Source organism: Salvelinus namaycush, chromosome 17 (assembly GCF_016432855.1).
Source record: "Salvelinus namaycush isolate Seneca chromosome 17, SaNama_1.0, whole genome shotgun sequence".
Classification (NCBI taxonomy): domain Eukaryota; kingdom Metazoa; phylum Chordata; class Actinopteri; order Salmoniformes; family Salmonidae; genus Salvelinus; species Salvelinus namaycush.
The window spans coordinates 27,153,728-27,176,933 of NC_052323.1; the positions used below are offsets into that span (position 1 = coordinate 27,153,728).

Here is a 23,206-nt window from a genome sequence, read left to right on the forward strand (position 1 = left end):
TACACACAGTTGCCTGTGGTACGGTAACTGTATTTACCCACAGTCTGCTGTGTATCCGGTAAACTGTATTTACACACAGTCTGCTGTGGTACGGGTAACTGTATTTAACACACAGTCTGCTGTGGTACGGTAACTGTATTTACCCACAGTCTGCTGTGATCCGTTTTTCACTTTTCCGGTAACTGTATTACACACAGTCTGTGTGGTACGGTAACTGTATTTACACACAGTCTGCTGTGATCCGGTAACTGTATTTACCCACAGTCTGCTGTGGTACGGTACTGTATTTACACACAGTCTGCTGTGGTACGGTAACTGTATTTACACACAGTCTGCTGTGATACAGTAACTGTATTTACACACAGTCTGCTGTGATCCGGTAACTGTATTTACACACAGTCTGCTGTGGTACGGTAACTGTATTTACACACAGTCTGCTGTGATACGGTAACTGTATTTACACACAGTCTGCTGTGGTACGGTAACTGTATTTACACACAGTCTGCTGTGGTACGGTAACTGTATTTACACACAGTCTGCTGTGGTACGGTAACTGTATTTACACACAGTCTGCTGTGATACGGTAACTGTATTTAAAACACAGTCTGCTGTGATCCGGTAACTGTATTTACACACAGTCTGCTGTGGTACGGTAACTGTATTTACACACAGTCTGCTGTGGTACGGTAACTGTATTTACACACAGTCTGCTGTGATACGGTAACTGTATTTACACACAGTCTGCTGTGATACGGTAACTGTATTTACCCACAGTCTGCTGTGGTACGGTAACTGTATTTACACACAGTCTGCTGTGGTACGGTAACTGTATTTACACACAGTCTGCTGTGATCCGGTAACTGTATTTACACACAGTCTGCTGTGGTACGGTAACTGTATTTACACACAGTCTGCTGTGATACTTTAACTGTATTTACCCACAGTCTGCTGTGGTACGGTAACTGTATTTACACACAGTCTGCTGTGGTACGGTAACTGTATTTACCCACAGTCTGCTGGGATACGGTAACTGTATTTACACACAGTCTGCTGTGATACGGTAACTGTATTTACACACAGTCTGCTGTGATCCGGTAACTGTATTTACACACAGTCTGCTGTGATACGGTAACTGTATTTACACACAGTCTGCTGTGATCCGGTAACTGTATTTACACACAGTCTGCTGTGGTACGGTAACTGTATTCCATTGTAAACCAGGAGTTCAGACAGTTACAGTTAAGATTCCTTTTCATGGCGCATTCTAAATTGGTGGTGTAGAAGCCAGTGGATTTTAATACAGCTCTTCTCTTGGGAGATTGGGAGATGGGGGGAGGGGGGGAGAAGTGGGAGAGAAGAGGAGAGAAGAAGGAGGGGAGGAGTGGAAAGAGAGAGGAGGAGGGGAGAGGTGGAGAGGGAGGGGAGGAAGAGGGGGGGTTGGGAGAGGAGAAGATAGCAGAGGTGACGATAATAAAGTAAAAGCAGTTTAGAGAAGCATTGGTGCCAGAGAGAGAGGAGACCAGAGCAGCAGTAGCAGTGTCTAGGGACTGAGGGGATATGTTTGAGATATGCTGCATGATCTATGACAGAGCAAGGCCTGGCCCCATCAGACACTCATATCAACATCAAGGCCTGGCCCCACCTTACCCTACCATCAACATCAAGGCCTGGCCCCACTAGACCTTCATATCAACATCAAGGCCTGGCCCCATCAGACCCTCATATCAACATCAAGGCCTGGCCCCATCAGACCCTCATATCAACATCAAGGCCTGGCCCCACTAGACCCTCATATCAACATCAAGGTCTGGCCCCATCAGACCCTCATATCAACATCAATGCCTGGCCCCATCAGACCCTCATATCAACATCAAGGCCTGGCCCCATCAGACCCTCATATCAACATCAAGGCCTGGCACCACCTTACCCCACCATCAACATCAAGGCCTGGCCCCACCTTACCCTACCATCAACATCAAGGCCTGGCCCCACCTTACCCTACCATCAACATCAAGGCCTGGCCCCACCCTACCCTACCATCAACATCAAGGCCTGGCCCCACCCTACCCTACCATCAACATCAAGGCCTGGCCCCACCTTACCCTACCATCAACACCAAGGCCTGGTCCCACCCTACCCTACCATCAACATCAAGGCCTGGCCCCACCAGACCCTACCATCAACATCAAGGCCTGGCCCCACCCTACCTACCATCAACATCAAGGCCTGGCCCCCACCTACCCTACCATCAACATCAAGGCCTGGCCCCCTACCATACCATCAACATCAAGGTCTGGCCCCACCACCCTACCACAACATCAAGGCCTGGCCCCACCTTACCCTACCATCACAACGGCTCCACCTAACCCTACCATCAACATCAAGGCCTGGCCCCACCCTACCCTACCATCAACATCAAGGGCCTAAGGGCCCACCTTACCCTACCATCAACATCAAGGCTGGCCCCACCTTACCCTACCATCAACATCAAGGCCTGGCCCCACCCTACCTAACCATCAACATCAAGGCCTGCCCCACCTACCCTACCATCAACATCAAGAGCTGGCCCCATCCAGACCCTACCATCAACATCAAGGCCTGGCCCCACCCTACCCTACCAAGGGCCCCACTTACACTCAAAAAGGCCTTTGCCCCCTACCCTACCATCAACATCAAGGCCTGGCCCCACCCTACCCTACCATCAACATCAAGGCCTGGCCCCACCAGACCCTACCATCAACATCAAGGCCTGGCCCCACCCTACCCTACCATCAACATCAAGGTCTGGCCCTACCAGACCCTACCATCAACATCAAGGCCTGGCCCTACCAGACCCTACCATCAACATCAAGGCCTGGTCCCACCTTACCCTACCATCAACATCAAGGCCTGGTCCCACCTTACCCTACCATCAACATCAAGGCCTGGTCCCACCTTACCCTACCATCAACATCAAGGCCTGGCCCTACCAGACCCTACCATCAACATCAAGGCCTGGCCCCACCAGACCCTACCATCAACTTCAAGGCCTGGCCCCACCCTACCCTACCATCAACATCAAGGCCTGGTCCCACCTTACCCTACCATCAACATCAAGGCCTGGTCCCACCTTACCCTACCATCAACATCAAGGCCTGGCTCCACCAGACCCTACCATCAACATCAAGGCCTGGCTCCATCAGACCCTAACATCAACATCAAGGCCTGGTCCCACCTTACCCTACCATCAACATCAAGGCCTGGTCCCACCTTACCCTACCATCAACATCAAGGCCTGGCCCTACCAGACCCTACCATCAACATCAAGGCCTGGCCCTACCAGACCCTACCATCAACTTCAAGGCCTGGCCCCACCCTACCCTACCATCAACATCAAGGCCTGGTCCCACCTTACCCTACCATCAACATCAAGGCCTGGTCCCACCTTACCCTACCATCAACATCAAGGCCTGGCCCTACCAGACCCTACCATCAACATCAAGGCCTGGCTCCACCAGACCCTACCATCAACTTCAAGGCCTGGCCCCACCCTACCCTACCATCAACATTAATGCCTGGCTCCACCAGACCCTACCATCAGCATCAAGGCCTGGCCCCACCCTACCCTACCATCAACATCAAGGCCTGGCTCCACTATACCCTACCATCAACATCAAGGCCTGGCCCCACTATACCCTACCATCAACATCAAGGCCTGGCCCCACCCTACCCTACCATCAACATCAAGGCCTGGCCCCACTATACCCTACCATCAACATCAAGGCCTGGCCCCACTATACCCTACCATCAACATCAAGGCCTGGCCCCACCTTACCCTACCATCAACATCAAGGCCTGGCCCTACCTTACCCTACCATCAACATCAAGGCCTGGCCCCACTATACCCTACCATCAACATCAAGGCCTGGCCCTACCTTACCCTACCATCAACTTCAAGGCCTGGCCCCACCCTACCCTACCATCAACATCAAGGCCTGGCCCCACCCTACCCTACCATCAACATCAAGGCCTGGCCCCACTATACCCTACCATCAACATCAAGGCCTGGTCCCACCTTACCCTACCATCAACATCAAGGCCTGGCTCCACCAGACCCTACCATCAACATCAAGGCCTGGCCCTACCAGACCCTACCATCAACATCAAGGCCTGGCTCCACCAGACCCTACCATCAACTTCAAGGCCTGGCCCCACCCTACCCTACCATCAACATTAATGCCTGGCCCCACCCTACCCTACCATCAACATCAAGGCCTGGCTCCACCAGACCCTACCATCAGCATCAAGGCCTGGCCCCACCCTACCCTACCATCAACATCAAGGCCTGGCCCCACTATACCCTACCATCAACATCAAGGCCTGGCTCTACCAGACCCTACCATCAACATCAAGGCCTGGCTCCATCAGACCCTACCATCAACATCAAGGCCTGGCCCCACTATACCCTACCATCAACATCAAGGCCTGGCCCTACCAGACCCTACCATCAACATCAAGGCCTGGCCCTACCAGACCCTACCATCAACATCAAGGCCTGGCTCCACCAGACCCTACCATCAACATCAAGGCCTGGCCCCACTATACCCTACCATCAACATCAAGGCCTGGCCCCACTATACCCTACCATCAACATCAAGGCCTGGCCCTACCAGACCCTACCATCAACATCAAGGCCTGGCCCTACCAGACCCTACCATCAACATCAAGGCCTGGCCCTACCAGACCCTACCATCAACATCAAGGCCTGGCCCCACCCTACCCTACCATCAACATCAAGGCCTGGCCCTACCAGACCCTACCATCAACATCAAGGCCTGGCCCTACCAGACCCTACCATCAACATCAAGGCCTGGCTCCACCAGACCCTACCATCAACATCAAGGCCTGGCCCCACTATACCCTACCATCAACATCAAGGCCTGGGCCCACCAGACCCTACCATCAACATCAAGGCCTGGCCCCACTATACCCTACCATCAACATCAAGGCCTGGCCCCACTATACCCTACCATCAACATCAAGGCCTGGCCCTACCAGACCCTACCATCAACATCAAGGCCTGGCTCCACCAGACCCTACCATCAACATCAAGGCCTGGCCCCACTATACCCTACCATCAACATCAAGGCCTGGCCCCACCAGACCCTACCATCAACATCAAGGCCTGGCTCCATCAGACCCTACCATCAACATCAAGGCCTGGCCCCACCCTACCCTACCATCAACATCAAGGCCTGGCTCCACCAGACCCTACCATGAACTTCAAGGCCTGGCCCCACCCTACCCTACCATCAACATTAATGCCTGGCCCCACCCTACCCTACCATCAACATCAAGGCCTGGCTCCACCAGACCCTACCATCAACTTCAAGGCCTGGCCCCACCCTACCCTACCATCAACATTAATGCCTGGCCCCACCCTACCCTACCATCAACATCAAGGCCTGGCTCCACCAGACCCTACCATCAGCATCAAGGCCTGGCCCCACCCTACCCTACCATCAACATCAAGGCCTGGCCCCACCCTAACCTACCATCAACATCAAGGCCTGGCCCCACTATACCCTACCATCAACATCAAGGCCTGGCCCCACCTTACCCTACCATCAACATCAAGGCCTGGCCCTACCTTACCCTACCATCAACATCAAGGCCTGGCCCCACTATACCCTACCATCAACATCAAGGCCTGGCCCTACCTTACCCTACCATCAACTTCAAGGCCTGGCCCCACCCTACCCTACCATCAACATCAAGGCCTGGCCCCACCCTACCCTACCATCAACATCAAGGCCTGGCCCCACTAGACCCTACCATCAACATCAAGGCCTGGTCCCACCTTACCCTACCATCAACATCAAGGCCTGGCTCCACCAGACCCTACCATCAACATCAAGGCCTGGCCCCACTATACCCTACCATCAACATCAAGGCCTGGCCCCACCAGACCCTACCATCAACATCAAGGCCTGGCTCCATCAGACCTACCATCAACATTAATGCCTGGCCCCACCCTACCCTACCATCAACATCAAGGCCTGGCTCCACCAGACCCTACCATCAACTTCAAGGCCTGGCCCCACCCTACCCTACCATCAACATTAATGCCTGGCCCCACCCTACCCTACCATCAACATCAAGGCCTGGCTCCACCAGACCCTACCATCAACTTCAAGGCCTGGCCCCACCCTACCCTACCATCAACATTAATGCCTGGCCCCACCCTACCCTACCATCAACATCAAGGCCTGGCTCCACCAGACCCTACCATCAGCATCAAGGCCTAGCCCCACCCTACCCTACCATCAACATCAAGGCCTGGCCCCACTATACCCTACCATCAACATCAAGGCCTGGTCCCACCTTACCCTACCATCAACATCAAGGCCTGGCTCCACCAGACCCTACCATCAACTTCAAGGCCTGGCCCCACCCTACCCTACCATCAACATTAATGCCTGGCCCTACCCTACCCTACCATCAACATCAAGGCCTGGCCCTACCCTACCCTACCATCAACATCAAGGCCTGGCCCTACCCTACCATACCATCAACATCAAGGCCTGGCCCCACTATACCCTACCATCAACATCAAGGCCTGGCCCTACCCTACCATACCACCAACATCAAGGCCTGGCCCCACTATACCCTAGCATCAACATCAAGGCCTGGCCCTACCAGACCCTACCATCAACATCAAGGCCTGGCCCTACCAGACCCTACCATCAACATTAATGCCTGGCCCCACCCTACCCTACCATCAACATCAAGGCCTGGCCCTACCCTACCATACCATCAACATCAAGGCCTGGCCCCACTATACCCTACCATCAACATCAAGGCCTGGCCCTACCAGACCCTACCATCAACATCAAGGCCTGGCCCTACCAGACCCTACCATCAACATCAAGGCCTGGCTCCACCAGACCCTACCATCAGCATCAAGGCCTGGCCCCACCCTACCCTACCATCAACATCAAGGCCTGGCTCTACCAGACCCTACCATCAACATCAAGGCCTGGCTCCATCAGACCCTACCATCAACATCAAGGCCTGGCCCCACTATACCCTACCATCAACATCAAGGCCTGGCCCTACCAGACCCTACCATCAACATCAAGGCCTGGCCCTACCAGACCCTACCATCAACATCAAGGCCTGGCCCCACCAGACCCTACCATGAACTTCAAGGCCTGGCCCCACCCTACCCTACCATCAACATTAATGCCTGGCCCCACCCTACCCTACCATCAACATCAAGGCCTGGCTCCACCAGACCCTACCATCAACTTCAAGGCCTGGCCCCACCCTACCCTACCATCAACATTAATGCCTGGCCCCACCCTACCCTACCATCAACATCAAGGCCTGGCTCCACCAGACCCTACCATCAGCATCAAGGCCTGGCCCCACCCTACCCTACCATCAACATCAAGGCCTGGCCCCACCCTACCCTACCATCAACATCAAGGCCTGGCCCCACTATACCCTACCATCAACATCAAGGCCTGGCCCCACCTTACCCTACCATCAACATCAAGGCCTGGCCCTACCTTACCCTACCATCAACATCAAGGCCTGGCCCCACTATACCCTACCATCAACATCAAGGCCTGGCCCTACCTTACCCTACCATCAACTTCAAGGCCTGGCCCCACCCTACCCTACCATCAACATCAAGGCCTGGCCCCACCCTACCCTACCATCAACATCAAGGCCTGGCCCCACTAGACCCTACCATCAACATCAAGGCCTGGTCCCACCTTACCCTACCATCAACATCAAGGCCTGGCTCCACCAGACCCTACCATCAACATCAAGGCCTGGCCCCACTATACCCTACCATCAACATCAAGGCCTGGCCCCACCAGACCCTACCATCAACATCAAGGCCTGGCTCCATCAGACCCTACCATCAACATCAAGGCCTGGCCCCACCCTACCCTACCATCAACATCAAGGCCTGGCTCCACCAGACCCTACCATCAACTTCAAGGCCTGGCCCCACCCTACCCTACCATCAACATTAATGCCTGGCCCCACCCTACCCTACCATCAACATCAAGGCCTGGCTCCACCAGACCCTACCATCAACTTCAAGGCCTGGCCCCACCCTACCCTACCATCAACATTAATGCCTGGCCCCACCCTACCCTACCATCAACATCAAGGCCTGGCTCCACCAGACCCTACCATCAACATCAAGGCCTGGCCCCACCCTACCCTACCATCAACATCAAGGCCTGGCCCCACCCTACCCTACCATCAACATCAAGGCCTGGCCCCACTATACCCTACCATCAACATCAAGGCCTGGCCCCACCTTACCCTACCATCAACATCAAGGCCTGGCCCTACCTTACCCTACCATCAACATCAAGGCCTGGCCCCACTATACCCTACCATCAACATCAAGGCCTGGCCCTACCTTACCCTACCATCAACTTCAAGGCCTGGCCCCACCCTACCCTACCATCAACATCAAGGCCTGGCCCCACCCTACCCTACCATCAACATCAAGGCCTGGCCCCACTAGACCCTACCATCAACATCAAGGCCTGGTCCCACCTTACCCTACCATCAACATCAAGGCCTGGCTCCACCAGACCCTACCATCAACATCAAGGCCTGGCCCTACCAGACCCTACCATCAACATCAAGGCCTGGCTCCACCAGACCCTACCATCAACTTCAAGGCCTGGCCCCACCCTACCCTACCATCAACATTAATGCCTGGCCCCACCCTACCCTACCATCAACATCAAGGCCTGGCCCTACCCTACCCTACCATCAACATCAAGGCCTGGCCCTACCCTACCATACCATCAACATCAAGGCCTGGCCCCACTATACCCTACCATCAACATCAAGGCCTGGCCCTACCCTACCATACCATCAACATCAAGGCCTGGCCCCACTATACCCTAGCATCAACATCAAGGCCTGGCCCTACCAGACCCTACCATCAACATCAAGGCCTGGCCCTACCAGACCCTACCATCAACATTAATGCCTGGCCCCACCCTACCCTACCATCAACATCAAGGCCTGGCCCTACCCTACCATACCATCAACATCAAGGCCTGGCCCCACTATACCCTACCATCAACATCAAGGCCTGGCCCTACCAGACCCTACCATCAACATCAAGGCCTGGCCCTACCAGACCCTACCATCAACATCAAGGCCTGGCTCCACCAGACCCTACCATCAGCATCAAGGCCTGGCCCCACCCTACCCTACCATCAACATCAAGGCCTGGCTCTACCAGACCCTACCATCAACATCAAGGCCTGGCTCCATCAGACCCTACCATCAACATCAAGGCCTGGCCCCACTATACCCTACCTTCAACATCAAGGCCTGGCCCCACTATACCCTACCATCAACATCAAGGCCTGGCCCTACCAGACCCTACCATCAACATCAAGGCCTGGCTCCACCAGACCCTACCATCAACATCAAGGCCTGGCCCCACTATACCCTACCATCAACATCAAGGCCTGGCCCCACCAGACCCTACCATCAACATCAAGGCCTGGCTCCATCAGACCCTACCATCAACATCAAGGCCTGGCCCCACCCTACCCTACCATCAACATCAAGGCCTGGCTCCACCAGACCCTACCATCAACATCAAGGCCTGGCCCCACCAGACCCTACCATCAACATCAAGGCCTGGCCCTACCCTACCCTACCATCAACATCAAGGCCTGGCCCCACCCTACCCTACCATCAACATCAAGGCCTGGCTCCACCGGACCCTCATATTAGAGGTCTGACCCGTTCCGAAATGGACCTCCGGCTTTCCCACCCGGACCGATATGTATGAATAACATTTTAAATTATGACGATCCGAATGGACCCGAGTACAACTAGACCCGTTCCGTATAGACCTGGTCGGATCCACACCGGTCCGATCCGAGTTAGGGACGCAGCAGAAGCTACTTTATTAACCAGAACTGATAAAGCGTGAGAGGAGGGAGAGAGATGCCGCTCTAGCAGGCGGGGGAGTGGCTGTACTGTGAGCGAGTGACATGGTGAGAAGGAAGGAGGGAAGGAGAGACAGCAATCAACCAAGCGAACACAAGCTATAGTAGACTAACAGCTGCCATAGCTAGGTTATTTATCATGAAATATGATTACGTTGTACCTGTTTTGACTGCATCCAACTGGGAAAGGCTAGCTAAAGTAGCTAAAGTTAGCTAACTAGGCTAATTGAGGCTGTAGTGCAGAATTCTGGATCCGGAACCACTAGGGTCCCGGATCGGGGTTTCTGGTACAGGGGGATCAGTGAAGACCTCTACCTCATATCAATATCAGGACATGGCCACAACAGACCCTGCCATCCACACAGCAGGACCCCATCAGACCCTACCATCCACTCAGCAGGATCCCATCAGACCCTAGCATGACAGGACCCCACCAGACCCTACATCAACACAGCAGGACAGGACCCCACCAGACCCTACTATCAACACAGCAGGACCCCACCAGACCCTACTATCAACACAGCAGGACCCCACCAGACCCTACCATCAACACAGCATGACAGGACCCCACCAGACCCTACTATCAACATAGCATGACAGGACCCCACCAGACCCTACCATCAACACAGCAGGACAGGACCCCACCAGACCCTACCATCAACACAGCAGGACAGGACCCCACCAGACCCTACTATCAACACAGCAGGACCCCACCAGACCCTACTATCAACACAGCAGGACCCCACCAGACCCTACCATCAACACAGCAGGACAGGACCCCACCAGACCCTACTATCAACATAGCATGACAGGACCCCACCAGACCCTATCATCAACACAGCATGACAGGACCCCACCAGACCCTACCATCAACACAGCAGGACAGGACCCCACCAGACCCTACTATCAACATAGGATGACAGGACCCCACCAGACCCTATCATCAACACAGCATGACAGGACCCCACCAGACCCTACTATCAACACAGCATGACAGGACCCCACCAGACCCTATCATCAACACAGCATGACAGGACCCCACCAGACCCTACCATCCACAGCATGATGCATGCCTCACACACACTGCACTTGATCCTATCCAAAAGGCTGAAAACCAATAGTATACGCTGTTGGTATAGGGTGGTATAGGGTGAGTGTGGCACATACAGAGTAGTGCAATGCCTTGTCTGGTCCTTTATCCGGTTCTCTATTCTCAGAATAAGTCAGTGAAATTCAAGGACCTGCTTGTATATCCAGGCCAAATTCTAGTGCAAAACAGCATATCTAGGCGAGTTTGAAATGGTGAAGTTACGGCATGGCTTGCCATTTTATTTCCATGGCAATTTCCTGCACCGTCCACTAGGGGCAACCCAGGGCCTATTACCATCTCATCCAGTGCCTTCAGAGAGTATGCACCGCTTGACTATTTCCACATTTTGTTGTGTAACAGACAGAATTTAAAATGGATTACATTTAGATGTTTTTTGTCCCTGGCCTACACACAGTATCCCATAATGTCAAAGTGGAATTATGTTTTTAGAAATGTTTACAAATAAAAAAATAAAATAAATGAAAAGCAGAAATATCTTGAGTCAATAAGTGTTCAACCTCTTTGTTATGGCAACGCCAAAATAAGTTCAGGATGGAATGGGTGCTTAAAAAGTCACAAAATAAGTTGCATGGACTCTGTGTGCAATAGTGTTAAACATAATGTTTTATTTTTATGACTAAATCATCTCTGTACCCCCACACATATAATTATATGTAAAGTCCCTCAGTCAAGCAGTGAATTTCATCCACAGATTCAACCACCAGACCAGGGAGGTTTTCCAATGCCTCACAAAGAAGGGCACCTATTGGTAAAAACAAACAGGCATTGAATAGCCCTTTGAGCATGGTTAAGTTATTAATAACACTTTGGATGGTGTACACACAGTCACTACACACAGTCACTACAAAGACACAGGCATCCTTCCTAACTCAGTTGCTGGAGAGGAACGAAACCACTCATGGATTTCACAATGAGACGAATGGTGACTTTAAACCAGTTAGAGTTTAATGGCTGTGATAGGAGAAAACTGAAGATGGATCAACAACATTGTAGTTACTCCACAATACTAACCTAATTGACTGAGTGAAAAGAAGGAAGCTTGTACAGAATACAAATATTCCAAAACATGCATCCTGTTTCAAAAAGGCACTCAAGTAATTCTGCAAAAACTGTGGCAAAGCAACTTTTTGTCCTGAATACAGAAGTATTATACTTGAGGCAAATCCAATACAACACATTACTACCACTCTCCATATTCAAGCATAGGGGTGGCTGCATCGTGCTATGGGTATCCTTGTAATCATTAAGGACTGGGTACTGGAAATGGAATGGAGATAAGCACAGGCAAAATCCAAGAGGAAAACCTGGTTCAGTCTGCTTTCCACAAGACACTGGGAGATTAATTCACCTTTCAGCAGGACAATAACCTAAAACACAAGGCCAAATCTACACTAGAGTTGCTTACCAAGAAGACAGTGAATGTTCCTGAGTGGACGAGTTACAGTTTTCACTTAAATCTATTTGAAAATCTAAGGCAAGACCTAGCCACCGTGCTTTTACACCTGCATTGCTTGCTGTTTGGGGTTTTAGGCTGGGTTTCTGTACAGCACTTTGAGATATCAGCTGATGTAAGAAGGGCTTTATAAATACATTTGATTTGATTTAAATGGTTGTCTAGCAATGATAAACAACCAATTTGACAGAGCTTGAAGAATTTAGAAAATAATAAATTGGCAAATGCTGTACAATCCAGGTGTGCAAAGCTCTTAGAGATTTACCCAGAAAGACTCACAGATGTAATCACGGCAAAAGGTGCTTCTACAATGTATTGACTCAGGGGTGTGAATACTTACAGATGAAGTCGGAAGTTTACATACACTTAGGTTGGAGTTGGCGCACGGATCCCTTTAGCGGGATAATTGTCATCAACAATCGCTGAATTGCAGAGCGCCAAATTCAAAAGAAATTGCTAAAAATATTTCTATTCATGAAATCACAAGTGCAATATAGCAAAACACAGCATAGCTTGTTGTTAATCCACCTGTCGTGTCAGATTTTGAAAATATGCTTTACAGCAAAAGCAATCCAAGAGTTTGTGTGAGTTTATTGATCACTGGACAAAACATTACAAACACCGAGCAGCAATGTAGATTGGTCACGAAAGTCAGAAAAGCAATAGAAAAGTCAGAAAAGCAATAAAATTAATCGCTTACCTTTGACGATCTTCAGATGTTTGCACTCACGAAACTCCCAGTTACACAATAAATGTTCCTTTTGTTCGATAAAGATGATTTTTATATCCAAAAACCTCCATTTGGTTTACACGTTATGTTCAGTAATCCACAGGCTCGAATGGCAGACGAAAATTCCAAATAGTATCCGTAAAGTTTGTAGAAACATGTCAAACGTTTTTATAATCAATCCTCAGGTTGTTTTTAACATAAATAATCGATAATATTTCAACCGGAGGGTAAAGTAATTCAATACAAGACAGAAATAAATTGTCGAACTACCACTTTCGCACGCAAGAACTAATCAAGGACACTGACGCGATTTGATAAATCTCGCTCATTTTCCAGAAAAGATCTGTGGAAGCCATTGGAAAAGGAATCTGGTTGATATCCCTTTAAATGGAGGGTAGGCAGGCAATGGAACAGGGATTTTTCAAAATAAGAGGCACTTCCGGGTTGGATTTCCTCAGGTTTCTGCCTGCAAAATCAGTTCTGCTGTACTCACAGACAATATTTTGACAGTTTTGGAAACTTTAGAGTGTTTTCTATCCCAATCTGTCAATTATATGCATATTATAGCTTCTGGGCCTGAGAAATAGGCCGTTTACATTCGGAACGTTATTTTTCCAAACATAAAAATTCTGCCTCCTAGCGTCAAGAGGTTAAAACAAATTTTTCAACCACTCCTCAAATTCCTTGTTAACAAACTATAGTTTGGGCAAGTCGGTTAGGACATCTACTTTGTGCATGCCACAAGTCATTTTTCCAACAATTGTTTACAGACAGATTATTTCACTTATAAATCACAAATCCAGTGGGTCAGAAGTTTACATACACTAAGTTGACTGTGCCTTTAAACAGCTTGGAAAATTCCAGAAAATAATGTCATGGCTTTAGAAGCTTCTGATAGGCTAATTGACATCATTTGAGTCAATTGGAGGTGTACCTGTGGATGTATTTCAAGGCCTACCTTCAAACTCAGTGCCTCTTTGCTTGACATCATGGGAAAATCAAAAGAAATCAGAAAGACCTCAGAAAAAAAATTGTAGACCTCCACAAGTCTGGTTCATCCTTGGGAGCATTTTCCAAACACCTGAAGGTACCACGTTCATCTGTACAAACAATAGTATGCAAGTATAAACACCATGGGACCATGTAGCCATCATACTGCTCAGGAAGGAGACGCGTTCTGTCTCCTAGAGATGAACATACTTTGGTGCGAAAAGTGCAAATCAATCCCAGAAAAACAGCAAAGGACCTTGTGAAGATGCTGGAGGAAACGGGTACAAAAGTGTCTATATCCACAGTAAAACCAGTTCTATATCGACATAACCTGAAAGGCTGCTCAGCAAGGAAGAAGCCACTGCTCCAAAACCGCCATAAAAAAAGCCAGACTACGGTTTGCAACTGCACATGCGGACAAAGATCGTACTTTTCTGAGAAATGTCCTCTGGTCTGATGAAACAAAAATAGAACTGTCTGGCCATAATAACCATCGTTATGTTTGGAGGAAAAAGGGGGAGGCTTGCAAATCGAAGAACACCATCCCATCCGTGAAGCACGGGGGTGGCAGCATCATGTTGTAAGGGTGCTTTGCTGCAGGAGGGACTGGTGCACTTCACAAAATAGATGGCATCATGAGGTAGGAAAATGATGTGGATATATTGAAGCAACATCTCAAGACATCAGTCAGGAAGTTAAAGCTTGGTCGCAAATGGGTCTTCCAAATGGACAATGACACCAAGCATACTTCCAAAGTTGTGGCAAAATTGCTTAAGGACTACAAAGTCAAGGTATTGGAGTGGCCATCACAAAGCCCTGACCTCAATCCTATAGAAAATGTGTGGGCAGAACTGAAAAAGCGTGTGCGAGAAAGGAGGCCTACAAACCTGACTCAGTTACACCAGCTCTGTCAGGAGGAATGGGCCAAAATTCACCCAACTTATTGTGGGAAGCTTGTGGAAGGCTACCCGAAACATTTGACCCAAGTTAAACAATTTAAAGGGCAATGCTACCAAATACTAATTGAGTGTATGTAAACTTCTGACCCATTGGGAATGTGATGAAAGCAATAAAAGCTGAAATAAATTTACATTTACATTTACATTTAAGTCATTTAGCAGACGCTCTTATCCAGAGCGACTTACAAATTGGTGCATTCACCTTATGACATCCAGTGGAACAGCCACTTTACAATAGTGCATCTAAATCTTTTAAGGGGGGGGGGGGGGTCAGAAGGATTACTTTATCCTATCCTAGGTATTCCTTAAAGAGGTGGGGTTTCAGGTGTCTCCGGAAGGTGGTGATTGACTCCACTGTCCTGGCGTCGTTGATCATTCTCTCTACTACTACTACTACTACTACTACTACTACTACTACTACTACTACTACTACTACTACTACTACTACTACTACTACTACTACTACTACTACTACTACTCTCTACTACTACTACTCTCTACTTCTCTCTACTATTATTCTGACATTTTACATTCGTAAAATAAAGTGGTGATCCTAACTGGCCTAAAACAGGGAATTTTTACTAGGATTAAATGTCCGGAATTGGGAAAAACTGAGTTTAAATTTATTTGGCTAAGGTGTATGTAAACTTCTGACTTCAACTGTATGTAAATAAGATATTTCTGTATTTCATTTTCAATAAATTTGCCAAAAAATTCTAAAAACATGTTTTCACTTTGCCATTATGGAGTATTGTGTGTAGATGGGTTGCAACGTATGTGCTCAGAGTCAGGAAGCATGCGGAGAAGGTGGGTTTAATAATGAGAATAAGCAGATAAACAAAACTTGAGAAGTGTACTGAACGTGAACAAAACCAATACTGCCTGAAGACTGAAACTACTGAGGGCTAAATAAATGGGACGTAATCAAGGTAATGATTAAATCCAGCTGTGCATAACGATGGTAGCAGGTGTGCGTAATGTGTGTTGCCAGGTGTGCGTAATGTGGGTTGCCAAGACCAGTGGTTAGTAGACCGGTGACGTCGAGCTCTGGAGAGAGGGAACGGGAGTAGGCATGAAATTGAGGCTGACATACGACAAAACATGACTTAATTCAAATGGAAACACACTCCATAATCCCCAGACAGATGGCCCCAGACGCAATTATTAAAACGTCCAGTCATGCCAGCCATGTGAAAAGGTACGGCTTAAGAAGTATGTTGTCTGTCTATTATTGTGATGACGCACTTGACGCTCAATCATCTATTTTTTTCAGTTCAGACATTCATCATATTTATTCAAATTAATAACAATGACTGTGTCTCAAATGGCACATGCCTACATGTGCACCCACAGGGCTCTGGTCAAAAGTAGTGTACTATGTAGGAAATAGGATGCCATTTGGGACTCAAACAATATGTTTACAGTAGAGTTCAGGCCCGTAGTTCATAAGGAAAATGATTTCTGTTTGGGACTTTAAACCCTCAGGAGGCTTTATGTCATACTGTTATTCATTATTTTTAGAGAATAACACATGTGGTGGTGAGGCCCCCGTTTATTATAAAAGCACCTCACACACACGCACACGCGCACACACACACACACACACACACACACACACACACACACACACACACACACACACACACACACACACACACACACACACACACACACACACACACACACACACACACACACACACACACACACAGTAACAAAGCTGATTTGACTGGGCCTCTAGAGCTCAATGAAATTCCCATTACCAATTATCTCAAACCCCTGACAAATTACCACAGGAGATGGGTGAAGGAAGAACTTTCTTATAGGGGAGAGGGGAGGAGGGAGAGTGGAGAGGGGAGGGAGGAGGGAGAGTAGAGAGGGGAGGGAGGAGGGGGAGGAGGGAGAGTAGAGAGGGAGGGAGGAGGGAGAGTAGAGATGGGAGGAGAGAGAGTTGAGAGGGGAGAGGTGAGGAGGGAGAGTAGAGAGAGGAAAGGGGAGGATAGAGAGTAGAGAGGGGAGAGGGGAGGAGGGAGAGTAGAGAGATGAGAGAGTAGAGAGGGTAGAGAGGAGTAGAGAGAGGAGAGGGGAGGAGGGAGAGTAGAGAGAGGAGAGGGGGGGAGGGAGAGTAGAGAGAGGAGAGGGGAGGAGAGAGAGTTGAGAGGGGAGAGGGGAGGAGGGAGAGTAGAGAGAGAAGAGGGGAGGAGAGTAGAGAGGGGAGAGGGGAGGATGGAGAGTAGAGAGAGGAGGGGGGGGGGGGGAGTGTAGAGAGGGGAGAGGGCAGGAGAGAGAGTAGAGAGAGGAGAGAGGAGGAGAGAGAGTAGAGAGGGGAGAGGGGAGGAGAGAGAGTAGAGAGAGGAGAGGGGAGGAGAGAGAGTAGAAATTGGAGGAGGGAGAGTAGAGAGGGGAGAGAGGAGAGAGGGGAGAGGGGAGGAGAGAGAGTAGAGAGGCGAGAGGGGAGGAGGGAGAGGAGAGAGAGGGGAGGGGAGGAGAGAGAGGAGAGGGGAGAGGGGAGGAGGGAGAGTAGAGAGGGGAGTAGAGAGAGTAGAGAGGGGAGAGGGGAGGAGAGAGAGTAGAGAGGGGAGAGGGGAGGAGGGAGAGTAGAGGGGAGGAGGGAGAGGGGAGTAGGGAGAGTAGAGAGGGGAGGGAGGAGAAAGAGGGGAGAGGGGAGGAGGGAGAGTAGAGACTGTAAGGGGAGGGGAGAGGGGAGGGGAGGAGGGAGAGGGGAGTAGGGAGAGTAGAGAGGGGAGGGAGGAGAAAGAGGGGAGAGGGGAGGAGGGAGAGTAGAGACTGTAAGGGGAGGGGGAGAGGGGAGGGGAGGAGGGAGAGTAGAGAGATGAGAGAGTAGAGAGGGGAGAGGGGAGGAGAGAGAGTAGAGAGGCGAGAGGGGAGGAGGGAGAGTAGAGAGAGGGGAGGGGAGGAGAGAGAGTAGAGAGGGGAGAGGGGAGGAGAGAGAGTAGAGAGAGGATAGGGGATGAGAGAGAGTAGAGAGGAGAGAGGGGAGAGGGGAGGAGGGAGAGTAGAGAGATGAGAGAGTAGAGAGGGTAGAGAGGAGGAGAGAGAGTAGAGAGGGGAGAGGGGAGGAGAGAGAGTAGAGAGGGGAGAAGGGAGGAGAGAGAGTAGAGAGGGGAGGAGGGGAGGAGAGAGAGTAGAGAGGGGAGAGGGGAGGAGAGAGAGTAGAGGGGAGAGGGGAGGAGGGAGAGTAGAGAGGGGAGTAGAGAGAGTAGAGAGGGGAGAGGGGAGGAGAGAGAGTAGAGAGGAGAGAGGGGAGGAGGGAGAGGGGAGTAGGGAGAGTAGAGAGGGGAGGGAGGAGAAAGAGGGAGAGGGGAGGAGGGAGAGTAGAGACTGTAAGGGGAGGGGGAGAGGGGAGGGGAGGAGGGAGAGGGGAGTAGGGAGAGTAGAGAGGGGAGGGAGGAGAAAGAGGGGAGAGGGGAGGAGGGAGAGTAGAGACTGTAAGGGGAGGGGAGAGGGGAGGGGAGGAGGGAGACTGAGCAACAAGCGTTCATTATTTTCACCCCAAAGTGCCTCTAAAAAATGTTTTAGCTTTTTTTTCAGGACATCTAATTTATTTTGGGGTTATTATGTCGTTGACAGTTCCTGTAGGACTCTGTCTCACTGTGTGTGTTCACCCCTTGAGGGCAGAGAATCAGCGACTCATTACTGTTAGGTATTAGGCTACTGCCAAAACCTTCAACATCAACACGGAGTTAATTCGTGACATTTTATGAAGGATAACTACAGGCCAAGCTGTCAATGTTACTTTATCCAGAGGGAAATTCATAACTTTTATATCAAAATCAACAGGGTTCATCTACAAGATATAACTATCAGTATTAATTTGGTGAGTTAAGGGGTTCAGTTTCAACTTCCCCTACAAACACTCAGTAAACGACTGGTTCAGCAGAATATAAATAGCCTTTTATTTATATTGCAAAGTACTCCGACTGCCATGACACGGCTGAACTCTTCACCGGTGTTTTATAACTTCGCTATATGAGTTCAGATTCGGCCCAAATGGCACCCCATTCCCTATATAGTGCACTACTTTTGACCAGGGCCCATAGGGTGACATATGGGACACGGCTCTTAGTCTAGATAGGGTGGGAGGGAGAGTTCAGTCCATTGTCATCTCCTCTCCTACTGTTGTAGATAGATCTCTGTTGATCACATTTTAGAATTTAGAATGCAAACTAATTATCTTCCCAATTAAAATCATTGTGACCTCAGAGCTGCGGCGTGTGACTGTTCTCTTTCAGGGGAGCGCCCGTGATTCTGGCTGAGAGGAGTCTGACCACATTACCTATAATGAATATTTCTGACGGGGTTAGCTTAGCGTTGTCTGACGTTATGAGACAGGTGGGTCAGGTGTCTGCTAATGGAGGGTCACGGTCTTGAACACACATTGTGTAATAACTACACTGATCCCTGGTGGCTAAATGCATTATGTTGTGCCAAGTCGCCCCGACGAGCTGCACTCAGGTGAAGCTAACAATGCCAAAGAAGCACATCAGATTAGATTAGAACCTCATAAAGGTTAAACAAGACACTTTGGATAGGTCTAAAAATGTGCCCTATTCCCTATTCCCTATTCCACTGACCAGAGAGGGAATAGGGTGCCATTTGGGACAAAAACAATGATCCAGTCAAAGCATCCAGTATAGCAAATGATACGTTGGCTCAAATCCCAGGTTTTTGGAAGAAAGTATTGCACTTTGAATAGGGTGCCATTCCAGAAGCTGATTAAGATCTGCTGGGCCAAACATTTGTCCTGGAAAGATGGAATAAATGTTGCTTCCCCCCCCCCCCCCCCCCCCCCACTGCAAATAGTGTAGAGCGTCCTCATTGTGTTGTTCATAACGTATTACTTTTTGGGTCAATGCACCACAAATGCTACTAGAATCTACAATCACAGGGTTCTCCTTTTATCTTCGGCCATTTCAGACACAGCCATGGTCCTTAGCTAGAGCCATTGTGTAGAAAGATGACGTCTTTTCACTGTGATGTGATGCAATGGCAGAAAGACAAACAGCTCCTTCTGTAAGTGATGATGGACACTCTGTGACAGGATATCACACATAAAATACCTCAATGAATGCTAATCCGTAGCCACAATGCCCTCTGGAACCTGGTCAAAAGTAGTCCACTATACAGGAAATAGAGCGTCATTGGAGAAGAACAGTATCTCTACAGACATGATGTAAAATGTACCAGCATTATGGATTTAACAACCATCTATGTACAGCAACACCGTGTGTCTAATGTATGATACTTTTTCCAACCATCTATTTCCAAGTGGATAATGGGTCCGAGATGTATCATAGTGTAGGTGGGCACACAATTACAGAAATAGCACACATAATTGCACAATGGCTAAATGCCCCCCCCCCCCCCCCCCCCCCCCCCCCCCCCCCCCCCCCCCCCCCCCCCCTACACACACGATAGAGGATTCATTCTTCACAGGTGGTATGACCAAATTCAACACTCTCTCGTTGACCTCCATGAAAACATTTATCACTTTGTGGGCTTATTTTCGTGGACAGATTTTGGGTTGAGTAAAACCTCTCGCTTCACCTCTTCCAGCAATCATACAGTGTGCGCCTCAAATGGAACTCTATTCCTTGCAAAATATTTTATTGTAACTCTGGCTTCTCAAACCAGCGAGGACATTCTGGTTATAAGTGAAAAAGATGGCACCGGAGGGTAGGGCTGCCATCTTATTGGCTCTTAACCAACCGTGCTATTTTGTTTGTTTTTTCCTGTTGTTCGTAACTTGTTTTGTACATAATGCTGCTGCTATCGTCTCTTATCACCGAAAAGAGCTTCTGGACATCAGAACTGGGATTACTCACCTCAAACTGGACGAGGAGATCTTCAATGAGTCGGACGCGCGGGATATACTACGGACACCCGACCAGGCCCAGATCCCCGTGATTCGCTGGAAAAGGAAACGTAGGTTTCGCAGAAAGAGATCAGGCTGCCTTGTGAGGACCAGGCGACGAGAGGTTAATCTGTCCTTGCCTTCCGTCTTGCTAGATGACATTCAATCACTGGAAAATAAATGGGACAAACTGAAAGCACGTATATCCTACCAACGGACATTAAAAACTGTAATATTTTATGTTTCACCGAGTCGTGGCTGAACGACGATATTAAGAACATACAGCTGGCAGGTCATACACTCTATCGGCAGGACAGAACGAAATACTCTGGTAAGACAGGGGGCGGGGGCCTATGCATATTTGTAAACAATAGCTGGTGCACGATATCTAAGGAAGTCTCAGGGTTTTGCTCGCCTGAGGTAGAATATCTCATGATAGGCTGTAGACCACACTATCTACCTAGAGCGTTTTCATCTGTATTTTTCGTAGCTGTCTACATACCACTACAGACTGAGGCTGGCACTAAAATCACACTCAATGAGCTGTATTCCGCCATAAGCAAACAGGAAAACGCTCATCCAGAGGCGGCGCTCCTAGTCGCAGGGGACTTTAATGCAGGGTAACTTAAATCAGTTTTTCCTCATTTCTTTCAGGATGTTAAATGTGCAACCAGGGGGAAAACAATTCTCAACCACCTTTACTCCACACACAGAGACGTGTACAAAGCTCTCCCACCATTTGGCAAATCTGACCATAACTCTATCCTCCTGATTCCTGCTTACAAGCAACACTTTAAGAATGAAGCACCAGTGACTCGTCTATAAAAAAGTGGTCAGGTGAAGCAGATGCTAAACTACAGGACTGTTTTGCTAGCACACATTGGAATATGCTCTGGGATTCTTCCGATGGCATTGCGAAGTACAGGCTTTATCAATAAGTGCATTGAGGATGTCGTCCCAACAGTGACTGTACGTACATACCCTAACCAGAAGCCATGGATTACAGGCAACATTCGCACTGAGCTAAAGGGTAGAGCTGCCGCTTTCAAGGAGCGGGACTATAAACCGGAAGCTTATAAGAAATCCTGCTATGCCCTCCGACTAACCATCAAACAGCCAATGCATCAATACAGGACTAAGACCAAATCATACTACACCGGCTCAGACGCTCGTCGGATGTGGCAGGGCTTGCAAACTGTTACAGACTACAAAGGGAAGCACAGCCGAGAGCTGCCCAGTGACACGAGCGTGCCAGACGAGCTTAATAACTTCTACGGTCGCTTTGAGGCAAGTAACACCGAAACATGCATGACAGCATCAGCTGTTCCCGATGACTGTGTGATCAAGCTCTCCGCAGCCGATGTGAGCAAGACCTTTAAACAGGTCAGCATTCACAAGGCCGCTGGGCCAGACCGATTACCAGGACGTGTACTCCGGGCGTGCGCTGACCAACTGGAAAGTGTCTTCACTGACATGTTTAACCTCTCTGTCAGAATCTGTAATACCAACATGTTTCAAGCAGACCACCATAGTCCCTGTGCCCAAGAACACTAAGGTAACCTGCCTAAATGACTACCGACCTGTAGCACCCACGTCTGTAGCCATGAAATGCTTTGAAAGGCTGGTCATGGCTCAAATCAACATCGTTATCCCAGCAACCCTACATTCACTCCTAATTTGCATACCGCACCAACAGATCCACAGATGATACAATCTCTGTTGCACTTCACACTGCCTTTTCCCACCTGGACAAAAGGAACACCTATGTTAGAATGCTATTTATTGACTACAGCTCAGCGTTCAACACCATAGTGCCCTCAAAGCTCATCAATAAGCTAAGGATCCTGGGACTAAACACCTACCTCTGCAACTGGATCCTGGACTTCATGACGGGCCGCCCCCAGGTGGTAAGGGTAGGTAACAACACATCCGCCATGCTGATCCTCAACACGGGGGCCCCTCAGAGGTGCGTGCTCAGTCCCTTCCTGTACTCCCTGTTCATTTGTGTGTGCATGGCCAGGCACAACTCCAAAACCATCATTAAGTTTGCTGACGACACAACAGTGGTAGGCTTGATCACCGACAATGATGAGACA

At 49.5% G+C, this 23,206-nt stretch overlaps 1 protein-coding gene across 1 annotated transcript in view; it reads left to right on the plus strand.

Annotated features, from left to right (window-relative positions):
* LOC120062166 (extensin-3-like) overlaps window positions 1–10,986 on the plus strand; it is a 15,314-nt gene extending 4,328 nt beyond the window's left edge. Inside the window, exon 2 of the mRNA XM_039011972.1 lies at window positions 10,585–10,986. Coding sequence (XP_038867900.1) covers window positions 10,585–10,986 — 402 coding nt within the window. The remainder of the gene's footprint in view (window positions 1–10,584) is intronic.
* The last annotated feature ends 12,220 nt before the right edge of the window (window positions 10,987–23,206 follow it).